General features: G+C 48.4%; 1 protein-coding gene across 2 annotated transcripts in view; it reads right to left on the reverse strand.

The window, feature by feature from the left end:
• The window catches only part of BLMH (bleomycin hydrolase), a 124799-nt gene that overhangs the window by 41423 nt on the left and 60765 nt on the right, over positions 1-22611 (reverse strand). For both annotated transcript variants that reach the window (XM_085880201.1, XM_085880202.1), the window contains exons 6-7: positions 19027-19119; positions 1756-1911 (exon numbers count right to left, since the gene is read on the reverse strand). In XM_085880201.1, coding sequence (XP_085736327.1) covers positions 1756-1911; positions 19027-19119 — 249 coding nt within the window. The remainder of the gene's footprint in view (positions 1-1755; positions 1912-19026; positions 19120-22611) is intronic.

Below are 22611 nucleotides of genomic sequence, written 5' to 3' on the forward strand. Positions count from 1 at the left end.
TGACACGATGTCAACATGGCAGCAGGTTTTTGATTTTGGAAATAGAAATCTTGGTCCATGGAGGAGCTAAGCAACAAAGGGCCACGTGTTCACAGAAAGGCAGATAATTAAAGGAAAGGAGGCAAAGGCATTGTATTGTGCATGAGTGGGGAAAAAGGAGAGGAGAATGAGGAGGAGGAGGAGGAGGTTAACGAGAATATGAGAAAGCAGGAGGTAATGATTGGCCACCATTGAAGGACAAGAGATCATACAGGGAGTGAGTTCCACAGACAAGAGAATGGAGAGATAAAGGAATTATGGTGAGCATTCAGATTGGAATTGAAAAGGGTAACCAGGTTTGGAATTCTGGGAGAACATCGGTGACCTGGGTGGGCCGTGGAAGGATGGAGGGGTGAGAGGGCAGGAGGTGCTTGGCCAGAAGTGAGGAGATATAAAACTGACAGTCTGCCAACCTGACTGTGGTGGGCAAGAAGCAAACCATGGGACTTTGCCTCCTGCTGGAAAATGCGAATGAAATGTAAAGGCTTGAACTCCACTGCATCCAAGGGAGCAAGATGGAAAGCAACTCCACCACCCCAGAGTGGGGACCCATACTCAGTGATACTTCATTTGAAAGCCTTATACACTATAATTGGCTCTCAACAGTCTTACCTCGGTGGAGAATACCATGATGTTGGCCTGTCTGGAGATGTGGTCTGCCCACTACAGGTTGTGACAGACTGCGAAACCTCGTAGCATCAGCAATAGCAACAAGGATTGGCCAGAGAAGTTGACTGAGGGATTTAAAAGCTGATTCCTGGAGAAGGACAGATGGGATTTTCCTGTTGAAATGCATGTTCCAGGTAGCTGATCAATGAAGGCATGTTCCAAATTGCTTCCAGGTAGCTGTTTTTCAAGATAGGCAGAAATGGATGGTTGAGCAGCTCACTTTTCAGAAATGATCATTGGCAGAAAGAAAGTCGACAAAGAGCCAAAGGAAGGTGCTGTAAAGAGATAATCTAGAAAAAGCTCGACAGATGAAAAGTTATTCATTTGGAAGAAGCTCTTCTTGATGTTGAATGATCCCGTCAATTGCCTTTATCCTCTCGTCTATTTCCATTCACAAATATAATCTCGGCATGTTTTTTTATACACGGGCCAAGGCTCATGGAGGAGCTAAACCATAAAAGACATACAGGGAGAAGAGGGATGGACATACATAAGGGTGAAAGAAAGAACATTAATCTTTGTTACCCTTGTAACTCTCATAACCAAACTGCAATCTTTATTATTTTCATTTATTTGTATATCCCAAGTTCCCAACACTCCTCTCAGTTTCTTGTTGAGCTCTTCCATGAGCCTTGATTTCTGCATGAAAATAAATCTCATAAGATTCGTCATTGAAAACTTAAAGCTTTAAAATTTGCATTTTTAAAGGTAATCGCAATATTGCTTAAAGTAAAGTAGTGGGGCAACTTAGCTAAAGATAGCATAACAATTGTGCATTTTGTGAGGAAAGCACCGAATTTGGCACACTAGTAGCCTATCCTATTATGAACAGATTTGGATATTGGGCCATCTCAAATTCAGCCGCTGATGGCTGTGGCAGCCATTTTCCACTGCCATCAAAAATTTTGAGATGGCCCAATATCCAAATCTGTTCATAATATGATCGGCTACTAGTGTGCCAAATTCGGTGCTTTCCTCACAAAATGCACAATTGTTATGCTAAGTTGCCCTACTAAAGGGAAATCAAGCATAACAAAAACCAATCACCTTGTCAGTGATGTTGTACACGGGTTGTACATGCTCTGTGTAGAAATCACGTGGTGAGATGGGGCCAATTCGATGAGAAACTTTGTCCTTATCTCTGTACTCCCAGACGAATGTGTCAGGAGGACAGCCCAGGCAGATACTCAGCACTTGGTATACCTAGTGAAGGAAAGATAAACAAGAATGAAACAAACCAACAAACAAATACTTACAAAATTTAGTGTGGTTGGGTGACACATACTCGAAATGTGAAGGGCACAGACATGTTTCCTCATGGTGTTCATTTTCATGTCTTTCGGTCTTCAATTTGTAATCATGTTAGTTGACCTCAACTGTTAACTCTTTCTCTTTCTTTTAGTTTCTGCTCTCCTTTTCCCTCACACTTCCATTTTCCTATTTCCCTCTTATACTTACTACTTACAAACATGACATGAAGCAAAAACAGTTAATCAACTAGAAGGGCACTCGGTAGAGCGCATACCGCCACCACGTAATGCCTGATCCATGAGAACATATCGAGCCCAATACATATAAAAAATTGAAATATCATGCTTTTCAGCATTATATCGTTTTTGGCCGTAACTCTCAATGGTGAAGAAGCACTAAAAAATTAAATCATTCTCGTATCCATATCTGGATTCGGATCTTCACCAAAATCGAATCAATTCATCCTTGCCACACACCCAACATAGCCACCAAGTTTTGTCCGAATCAGCCCACAACTTTTTGAGATATCGTGCTATATATAATTTTTCACCCGATCTCTCAATGGTGAAGAATCACTTTTCAATATTCTAGTAGTCGGATCCGGATCCGGATCTTCAACAAAATTAATCAGTTCGTCCTTGTCACACACCGGACCTGTCCATAAAATTTCATCCGAATCTGTCCACATCTTTTTTTAGATATCCTGCACACAAACAAACAGACAGACAGACATACAGAAAGGGGTGAAAGTATAACCTCCTTCACCTTCGGTGGACGAGGTAATCAAAAATCCTCCCTTCTCCACCTTTTTCCTTCCTCACTGGCCAAAGTGAATTTTAAATGCTCATTTTCCCCCCTCTCATTTAGACATTTCCCTGCACCCCCATTCTTCTCTTCCCTTACTGCATACCCCAACCCAACCCCATTCCCCCAACCCCAATTCCATGCTTTTCTTCCCTTTTCACCATCAAACTTGTGCCTGGCCCATCCACTCCTAAATCCAATGTCCCAGCTTTTCTTAAGCCTTTTAACCACCCTTCCTATAGGCTGAGGCTCTTCTAACAATCCCTCCGTATGAAATTCCCAACATTCAGGCTTCATACTCACATCCACTCAATTGTTCATATCTATTCTCCATGTCTGAATCCTTGTCTTCCTCAGTTTATTGAACATCACTCTTCCTTCCAGGGCTTCAAGTGGTCAGTTCACCACCATCTCAGGTCATTCTTCATCCCCATTTGTGATAGTTTCTATCCTCACTAACTGCCCCTCACATACTTGCAACTTTCTGTATTTCCTTCATTTTCCTTTCTCTTACTCCTGTTCATTAATTCCCTTGTTGCATCCACACAGGATAGGGTAAGCTTATTACGTACTGTTCGTACTATACTCTGCCAGAAATAGAAAACGCAAGTCTTAGCTTGAAGATAATGCTGTTATATATATATATATATATATATATATATATATATATATATATATATATATATATATATATATATATATATTGTTGCGAATTCGCGCCCGCCGGCGTGCGAGCGGCCACGCAACTCGAATCGCGGTACGTCGCCCACCGGACGGACAATTCTGTCGTGACCCTCTCGGACTAACGCCGGGAACTAGTCACGGGTGGGCCTTTCGGCCTCACCACGATCGTGCCAATCAGCCCCCCGCGTGGGATAGGGTTGTTCGCCAAATTCGACCTACCTAAGTACCCACACGGAGGGTAGACCGGGCGATCGCACCTCGCCGCAGGTCGACTCCGGACACGGGCCACTGAAGCGACCCGTTCCGTACTATCGGGATAACCGAGCGATGTTATATCGTCGACCTCGACGGTTCCGATTAATTATCGGGCAAATTAAGCCCACGACCAACCCTTTACGTGAAGTAAGATGGAGATTCAATTAAAGAAAAGATGAAGCGAAACGGGAAAAACAGTTCAACATAAGGCACATTTATTCCGCGGCACACGGAAAGCACACATATACAATTACAACAATTATGCACCAAAAGCAATTGCAACAAAAGAAACACCACAATGCAGAGATACTACCGACTACGTGAGCACACGGCAACACTTACACAGTTTTACTTTACATACGGCGCCGACAACACATATACTCAAAAGCAAAAGAAAAGGGCCACCCTCAAATACAAGGGGACAGACGGGCCTGTGGGCCGCGAGACTGGGTGGAGCTTCGCCGTCTTGTGATGAGCCACAAATGTGGGGGCGGTGCCCCGACTCCGCGCTCCTTCGCGGGTTTCCTTCCACAACAATATATAGTGTTGTGGTTGAGGAAATTCGCAAACCACCATTCAGGTCCTGTAGGTGAGATATCTCTGCAAGTACATGTGTAGTGAGCCCCAAACCCGTTGTTTGGAGGGAATAAATGTGATTCATTCGGGCTGCGACCCTTTTAGATAGCCGTTTTTCTTTTACTATCTTTATTTTGGACCAGCCGCCATTACTACCACCACAACCACCACCAACCACGTCTCAACAGCCATCACACAACAACCACCAACCGCAACGCCGCTTCACAACAACAACAACGCCAACAGCCACGACCTTTACCGTCACATCTCGCTCTCGCAACCATCGCATCACCGCCATTCCCACGCCGCTTGTGGGCACCGATCCTGGACTCGTACAGGGCGCGCACCAAGCAGCGGGTGCAAAAACACCAGCCTTTCCGAGAAATCGGATCAAGAATGATTCACGCCCACTTCTGTTCCGTCCTATCAGCGAGCGTGGGGCGATTTGGCCTCGCCTCCAGGCGCGTCGGAGTATAATCGCTATATGCAGATTTGCGGATCAAGAATGATTCACGCCCACTTTTCCTCTGTCCAATGGGGAGCGTGGCTCCGCCCCCGAGCCATTCCTGATCCAAAAATCTGCATATGATTTCTCCTGTCGGACTATAAAGCACCGAGCGCGGAGCGAATCGAGGCAGTTGGACGGAGTTGAGAAGAGTGGAGAGTGGAAGAGTGGGAGAGTTGTGGCGGCGGCGAAGGCAGTTGGGAAGAGTTGAAGAGTTGAGAAGAGGAAAGAGTTGGAGAGTTGTGGCGGCGGCGAAAGCAGTCGAGAGAGTGTCTGTCGGGGTCCGGAGAGGCTGGAGAAGCCATGAATCTTTGTGGAGGTCGGCGCTCGTGTCAGAGTCGCGGAGCTGCGGAGAGGGGAGGCCGGTAACGCGACCGAGGTCGCAGTGGAGTCGCTCGTCGCGGGACCCAAGCCAGCCAGATATCCTCATTCCCCCGAGCATCAACAACCCCCTCCTGTTCCCCCCCGCGCTGAGATAGTGTGAAAAGGGGGCCCTGTTCCCACCCCATTCCAGGCAGTGCCAGCGAGGCCCGCGGAGTCGGGGCGCCGCCGCCATTTTGCGGCTCATCACCAGACGGGTAGGCTCGACGCGGTCTCGGCCCCAGGCCCATCTGCCCCCTCATCGTTGAGGGTGGCCCCTTCCTTTTTCTTTTGCTTTGAGTATGTGTGTTGTCGGCGCCGTCTGTGAAGTAAAACTGTATAAGTGTTGCCGTGTGCTCGGTAGTCGGTAGTAGATCTGCATTGTGTCTCTTTTGTGGCATTTGCTTTTTGTGCAGAATTGTCGTGTTACTTTTACATTTGCTTTTGGTGCATAATTGTTGTGATTGTATATGTGTGCTTTCCGTTTGCCGCGGAATAAATGTGCTTTATGTTGAACTGTTTTTCCCGTTTCGCTTCGTCTTTTCTTTTATTGAATCTCCATCTTACTTCACGTAAAGGGTTGGTCGTGGGCTAAATACGCCCAATAATTAATCGAACCGTCGAGGTTGACGATAACACCGCTCGGTTATCCCGATAGTACGGAACGGGTCGCTTAAAGTGGCCTGTGTCCGAAGTCGACCTGTGGCGAGGTGCGATCGCCCGGTCTACCCTCCGTGTGGGTACTTAGGTAGGTCGAATTTGGCGAGCAACCCTATCCCACGCGGGGGGCCGATTGGCACGATCGTGTTGAGGCCGAAAGGCCCACCCGTGACTAGTTCCCGGCGTTAATCCGAGAGGGTCACGACGGGATTGTCCGTCCGGTGGGCGACGTGCCGCGATTCGAGTTACGTGGCCGCTCGCACGCCGGCGGGCGCGAATACCGCAACACTGGTGTCAGGAGTGGGACACAAACCCATCCCGCTCCTCGCGGCACTGGTGTCGGAGAGCGGGAAAATGGGCTCTCCTGTCTCCAACTAAATTCACGGGAATCGGTCCAGGGGTGAGAGGAGCGAGCCCCGATTCCCTCCAAATTACGAGCGATTTAAATTAACCTTTTACGAGAAATAAGATGGCGTCTCAAGGCGAGCGGAAGCCGGGGGTATTAGAAATGGATTTAGAATGTGTAGAATCCATGGTCCAGGATGAAATCCCCGTGCAGGAAATGTTGGTTGTGCAGGAACACGAACTCCCCCAACTGAACCCAGAGCCCGAAATAGGTGCGGTGGCGGCCGCGGTGTATGACACCTCCCCTCCCCCTCTCCACCAAAACCCCCCGATCCTTGCCGAATCGGCTCACCCAAGCGCACCCGACATGGCCCAGCTATGCGCCATGCTGGCGGCAATGACAGCGAGGATGGATACAAACACAAATGAAATGAAAAACGAAATAAAAGGCATGAACAAGCAAATGAACGAAAATATGGAAACAAACGCACTCAAAATGAAAGAAGAAATGAAAGAGCTGCGGGGTGAGACGCAGAACATGGGCCGAAGCCTGCAGGCGGGCATGAAGGCAGTGACCAGGGAGCTTAAAATGGCGACGCCACGTGTGGGAGCGAACGAGCTGGGAGGGAGTGCAACGGCTGTCAGGCCCGCGGTGGAGGCGGGTGACAAAGTAATTCGGGAGACGTGTTGGGCGAGGGTCGTGACGGAAAAAGTGATGGTGACCGAGGGGGAAAAACTAATTGGGGTGACGGCGACGTGCACGAGGGAGATAACAAGGGAAGAGACGGAAATAATACTTGAGACAAGGGAGGTAAAGGGTGAAGAGGTGACTGAGTTGTCAGAGACACGGGAGATGGGAACGATAGAGGAAAGACTACATGATGAAGACGGGGTAAGTGACGCACACACACACATGGAGGTAGTGGAGGAGCACGAGGGGGAGCTCGCGGACTGGGTAGAGACCCGGTGCGAGCAGTTGGATGGCCTCCTCCAGGAACGAGGGGAGGGAGTATGCCCCCTTGAAGCGAGTCACGACCAGGTGGGTTCGGTCGTGTCGAGCGAGTTCGGGGGGAGGAGTGCTGCGAACGGGTGCACGGAAAGCTTGGGGGGTATAGAGGCCCCGGAGACTCTTGTGGGGACACGAATCCCCAGTGTGGTTGTCCCTGTGTGTGTGGTGCAAGGTGTGAGTGCGTCCCCGTGTGTGGAGGAAACCGCCAGTATGGATGAGACACCGCGGGCGAGTGCCCCCGCGTGTGTGAGTGAGGCACGGTGTGTGAGTGAGACACCGCGGGCGAGTGCCCCCGCGTGTGTGAGTGGTGTAGTGGCAAGTGTGCCAAAGGGCGTGCTTCCCAGCATGCCGTGTGTGGATGAGGCACCGTGTGTGAGTGTCGCCGTGTGTGTGAGTGAGGCACGGTGTATGAGTGAGGCACCGCGGATGAGTGCCCCCGCGTGTGTGAGTGGTATGGTTTGTGTGAGGGAAATGGCACGAGTGAGTGAAAGGCCGCGAGTGAGTGGAGCCACGTGTGCAAGGGTAATGGCATGCGTGAGTGAACGGCCGAGTGTGAAAGAGACAGCGTGTGCAAGGTCGCTGTGTGTGAGGGAGATGACGGTCGGCATGTGTGAACATGCAGCCGCGTCTCCCGGTGTGAGTTTAATGGTGAGGTGTGTTAGCGTCGTAACACGCGGGAGTGCGTGTGTGGAATGGAGACGGAGACTGCGACAGAGGAAAGAAAGCCGAGTAGCGGCTGTAGCTGTTTCGAGGACCGTGCCGGGTTCACCCAGCAGCGAGCGCGAGGTCCGTGCTGTGCAACGCACGAGCCCCCCACGTGCTCGCTTGCGAGAGTGAAGTCCCGGTCCGGAAACGAGCGCGGTGAATGTTGCCGATCCCGCGACGGACAAAGTTTAGGCAGGATTATGGATTTGGACTGGACGGGTTCTCCACGCGATCGTGTGTGTTAAGCTCCAACGGGCAAAGCACATGTGTTCGCGTGGGGAACCCCTCGAGACGTGGGGCTTGTGTTTTTTTTTATGCGCACGGTGACTTCATGGCTGCACGTTGGGTTGGAATCCGGCAGGAGGGGTATCCCTGCCGGATGGTACCGTCCAAGGAGGGACGAGGTACACGTGCAGCTGCATGACGTCACGGGCAGGTGCAAAGTGCGCGAGCTGTGAGTTGCCGCGCTGGTGCTGCGCATGTGGAAAAAAAAAAAAAAAGGAAAAAAAAAAGCAAGCCTCACTTTCGGGTGCACAGGATTCCCGGGCAAGGGGTGGAAGACCCCCTTACCAGGGCAAAGGATAGAAACTAGTTAGGGGGAAGGGTTAGCATAGCTAGACCGGCTCCATGGGGCAGGGGTAAGTCCTCATGGGGCCCGTGGAATGGATTAGTTAGAGGGATTGTAGCGAGATTTAGGCTGGGAAATTGATTAATGAGATTATTTGGAGACAGTGACTGACAGTGAGTGTGTAGAGGGGACGTAGTTTAGCTACGTAGTGTTAAAAGGAACGTGCTATAGTGTAAGGGACGACGTGGGAGCACGAGTTAGTTAGGGGAGGTAGTTAGAAGGATGGCAGAGTTCAGTGGTGTGTGTGTTGAAGAGTTGTTGGTGAGTGAAGTGGAAGCATGTGCTTGGTGAGTGAGTGAGGCCAGCGGGTCTGTGTGTATGGAGCGAATGGGGACTGCATGGTGCGATGAGTGATTGGGGGGAGGAGTGACTCCCGCCCAAGGGACCCCGGGGTCAGTGTAGAGTGAGTTAGGGGGTTAGTTAAATTGAAAAATGGAGGTCGTTTTGTTGTTGGTGTGAATGTAGGCTCGAAACCCATTTGGAGGGGTGCAGGAGCCCTGTTGACGGGCTGGGAGCGTGGCTGCGAAAGGTGAGTATCGCTGAGTGGGTACCCCGGGCACCAGGCTAGTCGGCCGTAGTAGGCCAAGGGCCCATGGGGGGCCTGGATAGCGTAGTGGGCACGGGTGCGCCTGCTTGGTGCGGGGACCCGGGGCGCCATTAGCCGCGTGGGCAGTGTTGTGGGCACGGGTGACCCTCGGAAAGGGGCCTGGGAAGCCAGCCTGCCACGTGTGCGTTTCAGGGGAGGTGCCATGGGGGGCACTCCCCGGTGTTTAGGGAGCTGGTAGGCTCGGAGGCAGTGTAGTGCCCGGGGGTGCCATAGCTGGAGATTTGGCAGAGGGTGGTGCCTGCCAAAGGGAGCCACGCGTCCCAGCCATGAGACCGTGTGAGGGCACGGAGAGAAAATTGGGGGGCAAGGCCCGAAATTGTGAGGACACCAACACAGGCGACGGGAATCTGGGTTGTTAGAACCAATAGCTTAAGCGCGAGGCGCTTGTTGAAAGCCCCGGGGTAGTTTAACAGTTAAATGGTTAGGGTAGATAGGAAGTGTACCCCTCCGCACCATCCATCCCTTCGCTCTCGTTGTGGGCCGCTGGACCCACTTTGTGTTAAGATCGCTGAACTCTGGGGAGGCCATTCTGAGGCTTGGATTGGGCCTCAACACAGGACGCTAGCTCTCCCTTGTTCCCCTCCGGGAAGGGAACGTAGGGGTTGGGAGTAGGCTAGGTGACGAGATAGGTTAGCCAAACAAGGACGATAAAGGGGGTAAGGGGACGATTTATAGTGGGGAAGTAAAAATAAAAAAATAAGTTGGGGCTAAATTGGGGTTTGACAAATTAAGGGAGTGGGTAAAGACAGTGACAGGCAAAGGCGATAGGTTGGGAGGGAGACCGTAGAGTAGGTCCGAGCCCGCCTTCCGAGTGGCCAGCACCACCACACTCCCTCCACCCACCTCCACTGAACGGCGAAGGCTGGCCAGCTTCATCGGCAGCTGTTGTTTTGCTGCAAGGCCTGTGCTGGCTGGATCAGCTGCAGCTGCTGTGCTGCAAGGCCTGTACCGGCCGGATCGTCTGCAGCTGTTTTCTGCAAGGTTGTGCCGGCCAGTTCATCTGCCGGCTGTGTTTGCCTGCAGCGGCCTTGTTCTGCAGGCTGTGTTTGCCTGATCACCTTTGCCATGCCATGCCCACTGCCCCTGTTCACCAGCCCCGTTCAATTTTTGCTTTGCCCCCCCCCCCTGTTCATTGCCATGTGCGCCAGGATCAGAAAGCAACAGTTTGCAAGCTGCGAGAACTGCCCTGTTGGCAGCTACAACACGGGCCTGCAGTGGTGGCCCATGCACCGTGTTTGCGTCCATCCATTCATCCATCCATCCATTCGTTGTGTTCATTGCGTGTGCCACTTGAGCTGGCACGGAGACTGCTTTGTGCAGCCCATGCACCGTTGTGGTTCACTGCGTTCAGTTCAAAAGGGAAGGCCTTGGACTGCGTGTGAGCAGCCGGCCACGTTCCCTGTCACCTGCATTGTTTGAGCCAGAGACTGCATGCGAGCAGCCTGGCTCCCTGCTAACTGCTTTCTTTTTGCAGTCCATTGATCCTGGGCCATGGTTTAGTGTAAAATTTGTAAGTTAAGGTTAAGATGTACTGTACATATGAGTGCGCCCCTGGCATGTCTGTCTTAGCGCCGGCAATTTTATTTAAGTCGTCCGTGTGAGTGGGTTTGTTTAGGTAGTTACTCAGCCCTCAGGTTATTTATTTTGGGGACACGAATACCATGAATGTCGCACTCAGGGATCCGTCGGTAAAATGTACTAGGGGAAAACTACACATGATGGCACACGAAAATTTGATGACTCGGGACGAGTCTGTAAAAAGGGGAGGGGTAGTGTTGTGGTTGACAAAATTCGCAAACCACCATTCAGGTCCCGTAGGTGAGATATCTCTGTAAGTATATGTGTAGTTAGCCCAAACCCGTTGTTTAGAGGGAATAAATGTCATTCATTCGGGCTGCGACCCTTTTAGATAGCCCTTTTTCTTTTACTATCTTTATTTTGGACCAGCCGCCATTACTACCACCACAACAACCACCAACCGCAACGCCGCTTCACAACAACAACAACACCAACAGCCACGACCTTTACCGTCACATCTCGCTCTCGCAACCATCGCATCACCGCCATTCCCGCGCCGCTTGTGGGCACCGATCCTGGACTCGTACAGGGCGCGCACCGAGCGGCGGGTGCAAAAACACCAGCCTTTCCGAGAAATCGGATCAAGAATGATTCACGCCCACTTCTGTTCCGTCCTATCAGCGAGCGTGGGGCGATTTGGCCCCGCCTCCAGGCGGTCGGAGTATAATCGCTATATGCAGATTCGCGGATCAAGAATGATTCACGCCCACTTTTCCTCTGTCCAATGGGGAGCGTGGCTCCGCCCCCGAGCCATTCCTGATCCAAAAATCTGCATATGATTTCTCCTGTCGGACTATAAAGCACCGAGCGCAGAGCGAATCGAGGCAGTTGGACGGAGTTCAGAAGAGTGGAGAGTTGGAGAGTTGTGGCGGCGGCGAAGGCAGTTGGGAAGAGTTGAAAAGTTGAGAAGAGGAAAGAGTTGAAGAGTTGTGGCGGCGGCGAAAGCAGTCGAGAGAGTGTCTGTCAGGGTCCGGAGAGGCTGGAGAAGCCAAGAATCTTTGTGGAGGTCGGCGCTCGTGTCAGAGTCGGGGAGCTGCGGAGAGGGGAGGCCGGTAACGCGACCGAGGTCGCAGTGGAGTCGCTCGTCGCGGGACCCAAGCCGCCAGATATCCTCATTCCCCCGAGCATCAACAACCCCCTCCTGTTTCCCCCCGCGCTGAGATAGTGTGAAAAGGGGGCCCTGTTCCCACCCCATTCCAGGCAGTGCCAGCGAGGCCCGCGGAGTCGGGGCGCCGCCGCCATTTTGCGGCTCATCACCAGACGGGTAGGCTCGACGCGGTCTCGGCCCCAGGCCCGTCTGCCCCCCTCATCGTTGAGGGTGGTCCCTTTTTCTTTTGCTTTGAGTATATGTGTTGTCGGCGCCGTCTGTGAAGTAAAACTGTATAAGTGTTGCCGTGTGCTCGGTAGTCGGTAGTAGATCTGCATTGTGTCTCTTTTGTTGCATTTGCATTTTGTGCAGAATTGTCGTGTTACTTTTACATTTGCTTTTGGTGCATAATTGTTGTGATTGTATATGTGTGCTTTCCGTTTGCCGCGGAATAAATGTGCTTTATGTTGAACTGTTTTTCCCGTTTCGCTTCGTCTTTTTTTTTTTGAATCTCCATCTTACTTCACGTAAAGGGTTGGTCGTGGGCTAAATACGCCCAATAATTAATCGAACCGTCGAGGTTGACGATAACACCGCTCGGTTATCCCGATAGTACGGAACGGGTCGCTTAAAGTGGCCGGTGTCCGAAGTCGACCTGTGGCGAGGTGCGATCGTCCGGTCTACCCTCCGTGTGGGTACTTAGGTAGGTCGAATTTGGCGAGCAACCCTATCCCACGCGGCGGGCCGATTGGCACGATCGTGGTGAGGCCGAAAGGCCCACCTGTGACTAGTTCCCGGCGTTAGTCCGAGAGGGTCACGACGGGATTGTCTGTCCGGTGGGCGACGTGCCACGATTCGAGTTACGTGGCCGCTCGCACGCCGGCGGGCGCGAATCCGCAACTATATATATATATATATATATATATATATATTTTTTTTGTTGTGGTTGACGAAATTCGCAAACCACCATTCAGGTCCCTTAGGTGAGATATCTCTGTAAGTATATGTGTAGTTAGGCCCAAACCCGTTGTTTCGAGGGAATAAATGTCATTCATTCGGGCTGCGACCCTTCTAGATAGCCGTTTTTCTTTTACTATCTTTATTTTGGACCAGCCGCCATTACTACCACCACAACCACCACCAACCACGTCTCAACAGCCATCACACAACAACCACCAACCGCAACGCCGCTTCACAACCACAGCCACGACCCTTGCCGTCACATCTCGCTCTCGCAACCATCGCATCACCGCCATTCCCGCGCCGCTTGTGGACACCGATCCTGGACTCGTGCAGGGCGCGCGCCGAGCGGCGGGTGCAAAAACACCAGCCTTTCCGAAGAAATCGGATCAAGAACGATTCACGCCCACTTCTGTTCCGTCCTATCGGCGAGCGTGGGGCGATTTGGCCCCTCCTCCAGGTGCGTCGGAGTATAATCGCTAGATGCAGATTCGCGGATCAAAAATCATTCACGCCCACTTTTCCTCTGTCCAATGGGGAGCCAGCCAGAGGTAAAGGGTCGAAGGTGAAGGAGCGAAGCCACGGGGGCTATAAAGGGCCGCGTTCGCTCGCCAAAAAGGTAGTTGAGTTGGGAAGAGTCGGAGTAGTTGAGTCAGTCAAGGAGAGTTGAGAAGAGAAGAGTCGGAGAAAGCAGTTGGACGGAGCTGAGAAGAGTGGAGAGTGGGAGAGTTGGAGAGGTGGCGGCGGCGAAGGCAGTCGAGAAGGCGCTCATGTCAGAGTCGGGGAGCTGCGGAGAGGGGAGGCCGGTAACGCGACCGAGGTCGCGGTGGAGACGCTTGTCGCGGGACCCGAGCCAGCGAGATATCCTCATTCCCCCGAGCATCAACAACCCCCTCCTGTTTCCCCCCGCGCTGAGATAGTGTGAGAAGGGGGCCCCGTTCCCACCCCATTCCAGACACTGTCCGCGAGGCCCGCGGAGTCGGGGCGCCACCGCCATTTTGCGGCTCATCGCCAGACGGGTAGGCTCGACGCGGTCTCGGCCCCAGGCCCGTCTGCCCCCCTCATCGTTGAGGGTGGTCCCTTTTTCTTTTGCTTTGAGTATATGTGTTGTCGGCGCCGTCTGTGAAGTAAAACTGTATGTGTTGCCGTGTGCTCGGTAGTCGGTAGTAGATCTGCAGTGTGTTTTTCTTCTTTTACATTTGCTTTTTGTGCATTATTGTGGTGTTTCTTCTTTTGTTACATTTGCTTTTGGTGTATAATTGTATATGTGTGCTTTCTGTGTGCCGCGGAATAAATGTGCTTTATGTTGAACTGTTTTCCCGTTTCGCTTCGTCTTTTCTCTAATTGAATCTCCATCTTACTTCACGTAAAGGGTTGGTCGTGGGCTAAATACGCCCAATAATTAATCGAACCGTCGAGGTTGACGATAACACCGCTCGGTTATCCCGATAGTACGGAACGGGTCGCTTAAAGCGGCCCGTGTCCGAAGTCGACCTGCGGCGAGGTGCGATCGCCCGGTCTACCCTCCGTGTGGGTACTTAGGTAGGTCGAATTTGGCGAGCAACCCTATCCCACGCGGGGGGCCGATTGGCACGATCGTGGTGAGGCCGAAAGGCCCACCCGTGACTAGTTCCCGGCGTTAGTCCGAGAGGGTCACGACGGGATTGTCCGTCCGGTGGGCGACGTTCCGCGATTCGAGTTACGTGGCCGTTCGCACGCCGGCGGGCGCGAATCCGCAACAATATATATATATATATATATATATATATATATATATATATATATATATATATATATATATATATATATATATATATATATATATATATATATATATATATATATAACATGGCTCATGGAACAAATTTTGGCGAAGGAATTTATGCTGGATCAGGTTTTTACTCTAATTAGGTTTTTACAACACCAGGCTCTGATCAGGTTTATCAGAGCCTGGTGTTGGCTTAGCGGTTGGGGTGGCGGCTTGGGATCCTCGGGTCCTGAATTCAAGCCCCATTAGCCCAATCAATACACCAGGGGGTTGACTCAGCCTGTCTTCCTTCCGAGGTCGGCGAAATGAGTACCAGTGTGTATTGGTAGAGGGGCAACATCGGCAACACAGTCGTGCTTCCAAGAAATGATAGCTATCCCGGCAGCTAAGCTGCCATACGCAAGAAGAAGAAGAATGATTGAGGTTTGAAAGATGTGGATGTAGAACATGAGATGGCTGTTGGATCATCGGGAGCACAACGAAGGCGCCTCCTGCATTTCCACATAGAAGGGTAAGACGATCCTTCGCTGCCTTGACCTGGAACAGATCGACCCTGTTTTGACAGGAAGGTACAAGATAGCATCCTCTTCGAAAATAATCCCCTCTCTGGTGTTAAAAACCTGATCCAGCATAAAAACCTTCGCCTCAATTTGTTCCATGAGTCATGGTTGAGCTCGAGCCTTCGGCTCCAAGTGCCTCGTGAAAACGTTGGTAAATCTGCAATGGGTTCTCCCATACACCGGTCCACTCAAAGTCTGTGTACATCTACAATGGGTTCTCCCATACACTTGTCCACTCAAAGTCTGGGTACATCTACAATGGGTTCTCCCATACACTGGTCCACTCAAAGTCTGTGTACATCTACAATGGGTTCTCCCATACACCGGCCCACTCAAAGTCTGTGTACATCTACAATGAGTTCTCCCATACACCGGCCCACTCAAAGTCTGTGTACATTTACAATGGGTTCTCCCATACACCGGCCCACTCAAAGTCTGGGTACATCTCCAATGGGTTCTCCCATACACTGGCCCACTCAAAGTCTGTGTACATCTCCAATGGGTTCTCCCATACACCGGTCCACTCAAAGTCTGTGTATATCTACAATGGGTTCTCCCATACACTGGCCCACTCAAAGTCTGGGTACATCTCCAATGGGTTCTCCCATACACCGGCCCACTCAAAGTCTGGGTACATCTCCAATGGGTTCTCCCTTACACCGATCCACTCAAAGTCTGTGTACATCTACAATGGGTTCTCCCATACACCGGCTCACTCAAAGTCTGGGTACATCTCCAATGGGTTCTCCCATACACTGGTCCACTCAAAGTCTGGGTACATCTCCAATGGGTTCTCCCATACACTGGTCCACTCAAAAGCATTTTTTTCTGTTTAGCCCTCGATTAAACATTAAGCGCTTTTATTTATCCTTTCAGTATGAGGATCACGGCATTGGAATGAGCCTTTTGTGCTTTGCTGACAGGAACCCTTGCACAGATATTTGGCTCACGTTTACACACAGTTGATTCATTGGTCTGGTAATGGTGGCCCACAGATGCTGCACTTTCACTTCTTGCCAACGTATATAAAAACTCGATTTCTTCGCACAATCTCATAACTTTTCTCTGCCTTTTGGCATGATAAATTTTGTCCATCATTTTACGTTTGGGCACCATTATTCACCGTTTTGTGTGGATTGGATCTTGTAGGTCTAGTATTACTCTATCTACAACCTATGACACACGGAAGTATGCCATTTCCTGTTCAATGACGATTCGTTATTGGTTCACGAAAAAAATAAGTGACCACTATATTTGTTATTGTTGTGTGTCTGTCTGTATGTCTGTCTGTAAGTCTGTCTGTCTGTCTGTCCCGAGCATAGCTCCGTGGGTTTTGATCTGATCGTGACAAAATTTTGGTGGGAGGTTTATATCATGATCTAGTTGTGTTTTCCTGAAAATGGGCATGGTGCACAAATTATGGGTGGAGCCACGCCCAAAAAACATGTCTTTTTAGGGGTAGCCGATTTCAATTTGCATCTTCTCCTAGGGGGTTTGTCGAATCTGAGAGGGGTTTCGGTATTTGATTAGCCCAATGGCACCTGCATAGCCCCACGGAGCTCGATTTTTCATTTTCATCCCAAGGTCAAGGCCACAAGGTCACGAACTTAGAAAATTGCGAATTGTGTTTTAGGGGGTAGCCGATTTCAATTTGCATCTTCTCCTAGGGAGTTTGTCGAATCTGGCAAGGGTTTCGGTATTTGGTTAGCCCAAAGGCACCCGCATAGCCCCACAGAGCTCGGTTTTTCATTTTCGTCCCAAGGGCAAGGTCACAAGGTCACAAACTTAGAAAATTGCGATTTTGACATTGAAATCCATCTTCTCCGAGGGGTTTGTCGAATCTGGCAGTGGTTTCGGTATTTGGTTAGCCCAATGGCACCTGGATAGCCCCACAGAGCTCGATTTTGCATTTTCGTCCCAAGTTCACAAGGTCACGAACTTAGAAAATTTCGAATTTTGACATAAAAATCATATGACCGCCCAAACTTTGAGAGCTCGGATGACAATATTTTTATGCATAATCTTGAGGTCATTCCCCACCTAAAGTCTTGAAACCATTTTGCTCTATCTCGAACACCTTGCCCGTGGCGCCCCCTTCAAGTTTGTTTTTACGCTGATTTCATCAAAGTCTGGATAATCCGAGGAGTGTGAAATGCCATATAGCCTATATGACGTTATATTGTTCCTGGAATGTTCCAGAGAAAGTTTTGCACCAATGGTCATAATCCTTGACCTTTGACCTTTAAAGATCACAAAGGTCAAATTTTCAAAGTTGTGGGAATCGAACCGGGTTTTCGACCTTCTTCGACGAACTAACTCCAATAAGCTATAGCACGTATCCTGTTTCCTTATTTTAATGTCCACAACATTGTTTTGTGACCTTTAAAGGTTATGCAACGGTCAAATTTTGAAAGTTGTTGAACGAAACCGGGTTTTCGACATTTTGCAGCTAATAACCTGTCACTCGTACCACATCATTTTGATCATTTTTATAACTTGGTCAAACATTATCACATTGTCTCATCCTTGACTTCTGAAACGATCTACATCGTCAAATACCGCTCGTGAACCATCGTTGTCTTCAGACTTGTTAAATTTATTTTCGTTCCAGTCTGCTGGTCTACTACAATTCACAGTGCACGAGAAACATAAAAAGACTCGTAATGGGAGGTAATTGTACACATGGACGCAAACAATGACTAATCCCACCTCAAAATCCGCGATGACGAAATCAGAACAATAGGCTACCGCAATTGGTGGAAACCAGTTATATTAGAACCCACAAAATGTGAGGTTTATCGTTGTGAAACTTGCGGCCTGTTCCAAGTCGAGGCATTCTTGAGCAGGTCAAACAAAATGGCAGCTTAAGACCCCAGCGAGCTGACCAAAATGGTGCGCTGCCATCTTTGTTAGGTTTTTTTTTTTTTTTTTTTTTTCGTGATGAGCACCCCCTAAATTATCTTCAAAAGGGGTGTTTAACCCAAATACCCAGTTTTCATTTATGCATTTCCTTGGAGTTCCCTTAGTATGCATGAAAAGTTTTGGGCCGCTAAGTTTCATGGTTTTGGAGTTATGTAGGAGACACGTTCACACACACACACACACACACACACACACACACACACACACACACACACACACACACACACACACACACACACACACACACACACGTTATAATTGATAATGTAAAAGTTGTTCTTGATATCAAGGTGAATATCTGACCGAGAGTCAAAAACAAATGAAAGCTAGCATCACCTGGAATGACCATTAGAAACAGGTGGAGAGATGCTTGTCGAAAATTTTTTGGAATGCATCTACAATTATCTCTTTCCTCAATGAAGAATGGAGCTCATCTCATGATCTATACTCTACACCCATTAAGTCAGTCAATCATTCACTAATTTGTATGAAAAGGTCTGGGTTTTGTGCCCAAAATGAGTGCTGCACTGTATTGAGGTCGAGAGAGACAGAAGGAATTCTCAAAATCGCAATAGAATGAAAACACAAGTTTGTCCTCCAAGGTTATCATGGTACCTGTTGCACTATTGAAAAAAAACAAAAACATAAAAATGCAGTTACCATCATTTACTGTAAGATACAAAGCCGAGAGAAGAGGAACCAGTACAGGTAGCATGAGAACGGCACTCTTTGACATCGCTACGTCGACAGATATGCCTCCATCCATATTATTCCATCATTGTACATACTTTTACCAAGTTTGATTTAAATCTCTTCAGCTGTTCTCAAATATCACATTTTTACCTGTTTTACCTGACATTAACTTTGACCTTTGATCTCTTGACCCCATAATGTAATCAGTTTATGTTTACATATATGTACTAAGTTTGACATCGATCCCTTCAGCCGTTCTTAAGTTATCGCGGTAACAAACACCCCTCACATACGGACGGACAACCCGAAAACATAACGCCTCCGGTGACTTCATCGGCGGAGGCATAAAAATACAAGATACCTCTTCCAACATGCTGTCGATCGTTTTCTCCAGCTCTTCCTTGCTACATCCCTTGGACACAAGACGGTGCAGCCTGGCACAGCATTCTCTCATCTGCAAAATAATCAAGAACTCTGTCACCTCGCAATCAATTGATCTTTTAGTCGATAAACCACGTGATATTAAAACTATAATTGTACAACTTCCCCCCAACCCCCCTCAAAAAACAAATAAATAAACTGTATGGAGCGATCCTCCTTTTAACTTGTGGAGAAACATTTTATCATGATGGGTTTGGGGGTGATAAAATAAATAAATTGATGATGATTAAAACTTGATATTAAAATAAAATATATTAATCCTGAAATTAAATGTACTCAAATATGATATGATGTTTTAAGTATGTATCCATTTGGAAGTGACATAATTATATTTCTCCTCTGTATGGAAAGATCACCTGTATATTAAAAATGTAAACAGGTTGAACTTTGCCAGTAAGTTGAATATAGAGAAGAATTACCTGTCATGTAGCACTATCTTGAGAATTTTGTATGAAAGGCACAAACAAGTTGGAATGTGGATTTAAGAAAATGTCCAGACGTATCCATTAAGCTCTGGTCGCTTCAAGATAATATATCTTCCCAGGTTTGGGGGAAGCAGACTGACTTTTAACCTATACAAGATGGAAACTTGTTTTAATGGCCATTAGTGTTGGCGTTTGACGTCATTCCAGCATTCTGTGCGATTAATATGTCTGGGTTTGAATATGTGTACCATCCATTTAAGCAGGAGCTGTCAAAGAAGACTGAAGATAAGGTTCACCTGGAAATTGTCAAGACCGGGCGTACTGGCGTCAGTGTCAGAAAATTATAAAAACTTTGTCTTACTGGAAACTACATAAAGACGAAGATTCTCCGGTTATGTTGAGAGATCTGGAGTAAATCTGTCTGTCCAGAATCTTCTGTGTGAACACATATACAGTAATCTGTTCAATAAATGTTTTAAAATTGTACTGACGTTCTGTATCTGTATCTACACTTGCATGAAATTTCAGTTAAACTGCGAAACTACATGTATGAGATCGTAGTCAAAATGTAAGGCTTCATCATCGATCCGTTTGCTCATGTACGATAGATCATTTTCACCTGTATCAAGGACTTCGTGTTTAGGTGAAGCTGTCTTGGGTTTGTGTGCCATTTGAAGGCGGTGTTTGTAATGGAGAGGTTATCTAGGTTAAAGACGTCATGGGATCTGTCCTTGTTGTCAGAACCAGTGGAAGCCTGGCAAGGTAAGGTGAGGGGACCGCCCTGAGAGGATCATCAATATGAGGTGGTCACCCCCATGCATTTAATCATACCACCTGCGATAAAAAAGAGGGTCCGGGACTACAACGTCACCACCCGATTGGGATGATGGCGGGAAGATGCCATCTCAGTGGCCACGCCGAGATGAGTCATGTGAGGGGAAAGAAGAGATTGCAGAAGGGGGAGGAGGGATTACTTGAGCAGCTGAGAAGCAAATTTCTCTATTTCTTTTGCTGGGATGTTCTATGGCACCGCAGCTTCTTGTGTGGGGATGCTCTTTGTGTGGAACCGCTGTGCCATGATCTCTGCTCGGTACGGGCCTGCGCTGCTCTCCGTACTGTTCCTTCAAGTTAAGATTATTCCAACTTTTGAAACTCTTGCCTCGTTTTAATGTGAATGCATGCGTGATGGTCTGTTCAGGCCCGAAGAGGGGTTATTTTTTTAATCAGTATTTTAGCGTTAATTTATTATTGTCATGGTTAATCATGTGTTCACCGGTGGAACTCTTCATTTATGTATATCATGCCTGCGTCTGTATTAACAAATAAATTCACATTTCGCAAGTTGTGTATGCCTACTCCACCCTACACCTCCTGAGTGAAGTCTGATTTGGTAGATTAGGCATCCCTGGGGAAAAAAATCGATAAATCAAGTTAAAATCCTGATACCCGGCAAGGGATAAGTCCATGCTCAGAATGGAATCACTCGCCAACTGCTTGGGCAAGCATCTGACCAAATTGAGCTGCGAGCTTGACCGTCTCTCAAGGCTAGAAATCTACATGCGTGTTTTCCCACCAAGGGCGTTCAAGGCTGTGTGATTGGTGCATCCACGAGACATTATATATTTTCTACGAATATGGTCGAACAGGAAATGGGTATTACTTTAGATGTTGTTTCATAGTACATGTTAGCATAATGATGTGTAATTCCTATAATTAAAGAGTTAGTAGTGAAAGTAGTGCTTCGTGAGCTCTTGTCTTTCCCACCCAAATGTCTCTTTTCCAAGTCTTTGTTTCCCCCTCCCCACATTCTTGAAAGGTCCTTGATGTTCCTACCCATATATGGTGTTTTTCTTCTCAGCAAACAGCCAATGGGCATGACCCACGTGTGGTCGCACGCAGGGACAGATTAAAGGTGCCTTGGGCCCTTGGCGGTAAACCAACCATGGGCCCTCCGACTCCCCTTTCCATCCCATAGTAATTGACATCAGTGAGATAAGCCACAGTGCACTACATTTCAGACTAGCAAAGGTACCCGACATTGCCGGGCAGTACCAGGTCCCTCTTCCCACCCCACCGCCCTCCAGACTCCCACCCCACCCATTCCTCTTCTCCCCCCCCCCACCCCCATGCTCATACCACCACCCCCTTCCCATTCTCAAAAGAGAGAGAGGGAGGAGGGGTGGAGAAAAAGAGAGAAAGGTGAGTGGAAGAGGGAAGGTTAGCAAACAGAATATGTTATGCTGAACTAGCAGAGTACCCTCCCGACAGAGGCTCTTCTTCCAAGCATGCACATGGTCTTCTGACACAAACCTTTATTTGAGCGGTGTATTAGCATCTGACAGCTGCCTCAATCGCTTCCGAAAAAAGAAGTAAATAACTCGGGTTATGTGCCGGAAGAAAAAAACACACCTCGGGCTGATGATAAGAAACACCTCACTGCACTGGAAAACGTGGGGACAAGAATATTGTACCGTAAATGGTGGAGATTTGTAATATCCTCCAGCACCTGGAGGCGGCGCTACATGATACACATTTTCATGGAGAATTTGCATCCCTCTCCCCCTCCCCCTCCCCCAACACCACCGGAAAAGATAAAAACACGAGCATGCACTAATTGGGGTCAGGCTGATCGTATGCAGCAAGTCCGGATGTAAACGGCCCAGAACTGCAGGAGTCCTGTGACAAACCAACAAACACAAATAAACGAGAAGGGCACTCGGTAGAGCGCATACCTTCGCCACGTAATGCCTGATCCATGAGAACATATTGGGCCGAAAACATTTTTGAAATATCATGCTACACAGTACTATATCGTTTTTGGCCCTATCGCTCAAAGGTGAAGAATCACTATATATATATATATATATATATATATATATATATATATATATATATATATATATATATATATATATATATATATATATATATATATATATATACATATATATATATATATACATATATATATATACATATATATATATATATTCACGTATCCAGATACGGATTCGGATCTTCACCAAAATCGAACCAATTCGTCCTTGTCACACAACAAATGTGTCCACCAAGTTTCGTCC

Source organism: Eptatretus burgeri, chromosome 4 (assembly GCF_056783735.1).
Source record: "Eptatretus burgeri isolate ZD-2024b chromosome 4, Ebu_testis_v1, whole genome shotgun sequence".
Lineage (NCBI taxonomy): Eukaryota > Metazoa > Chordata > Myxini > Myxiniformes > Myxinidae > Eptatretus > Eptatretus burgeri.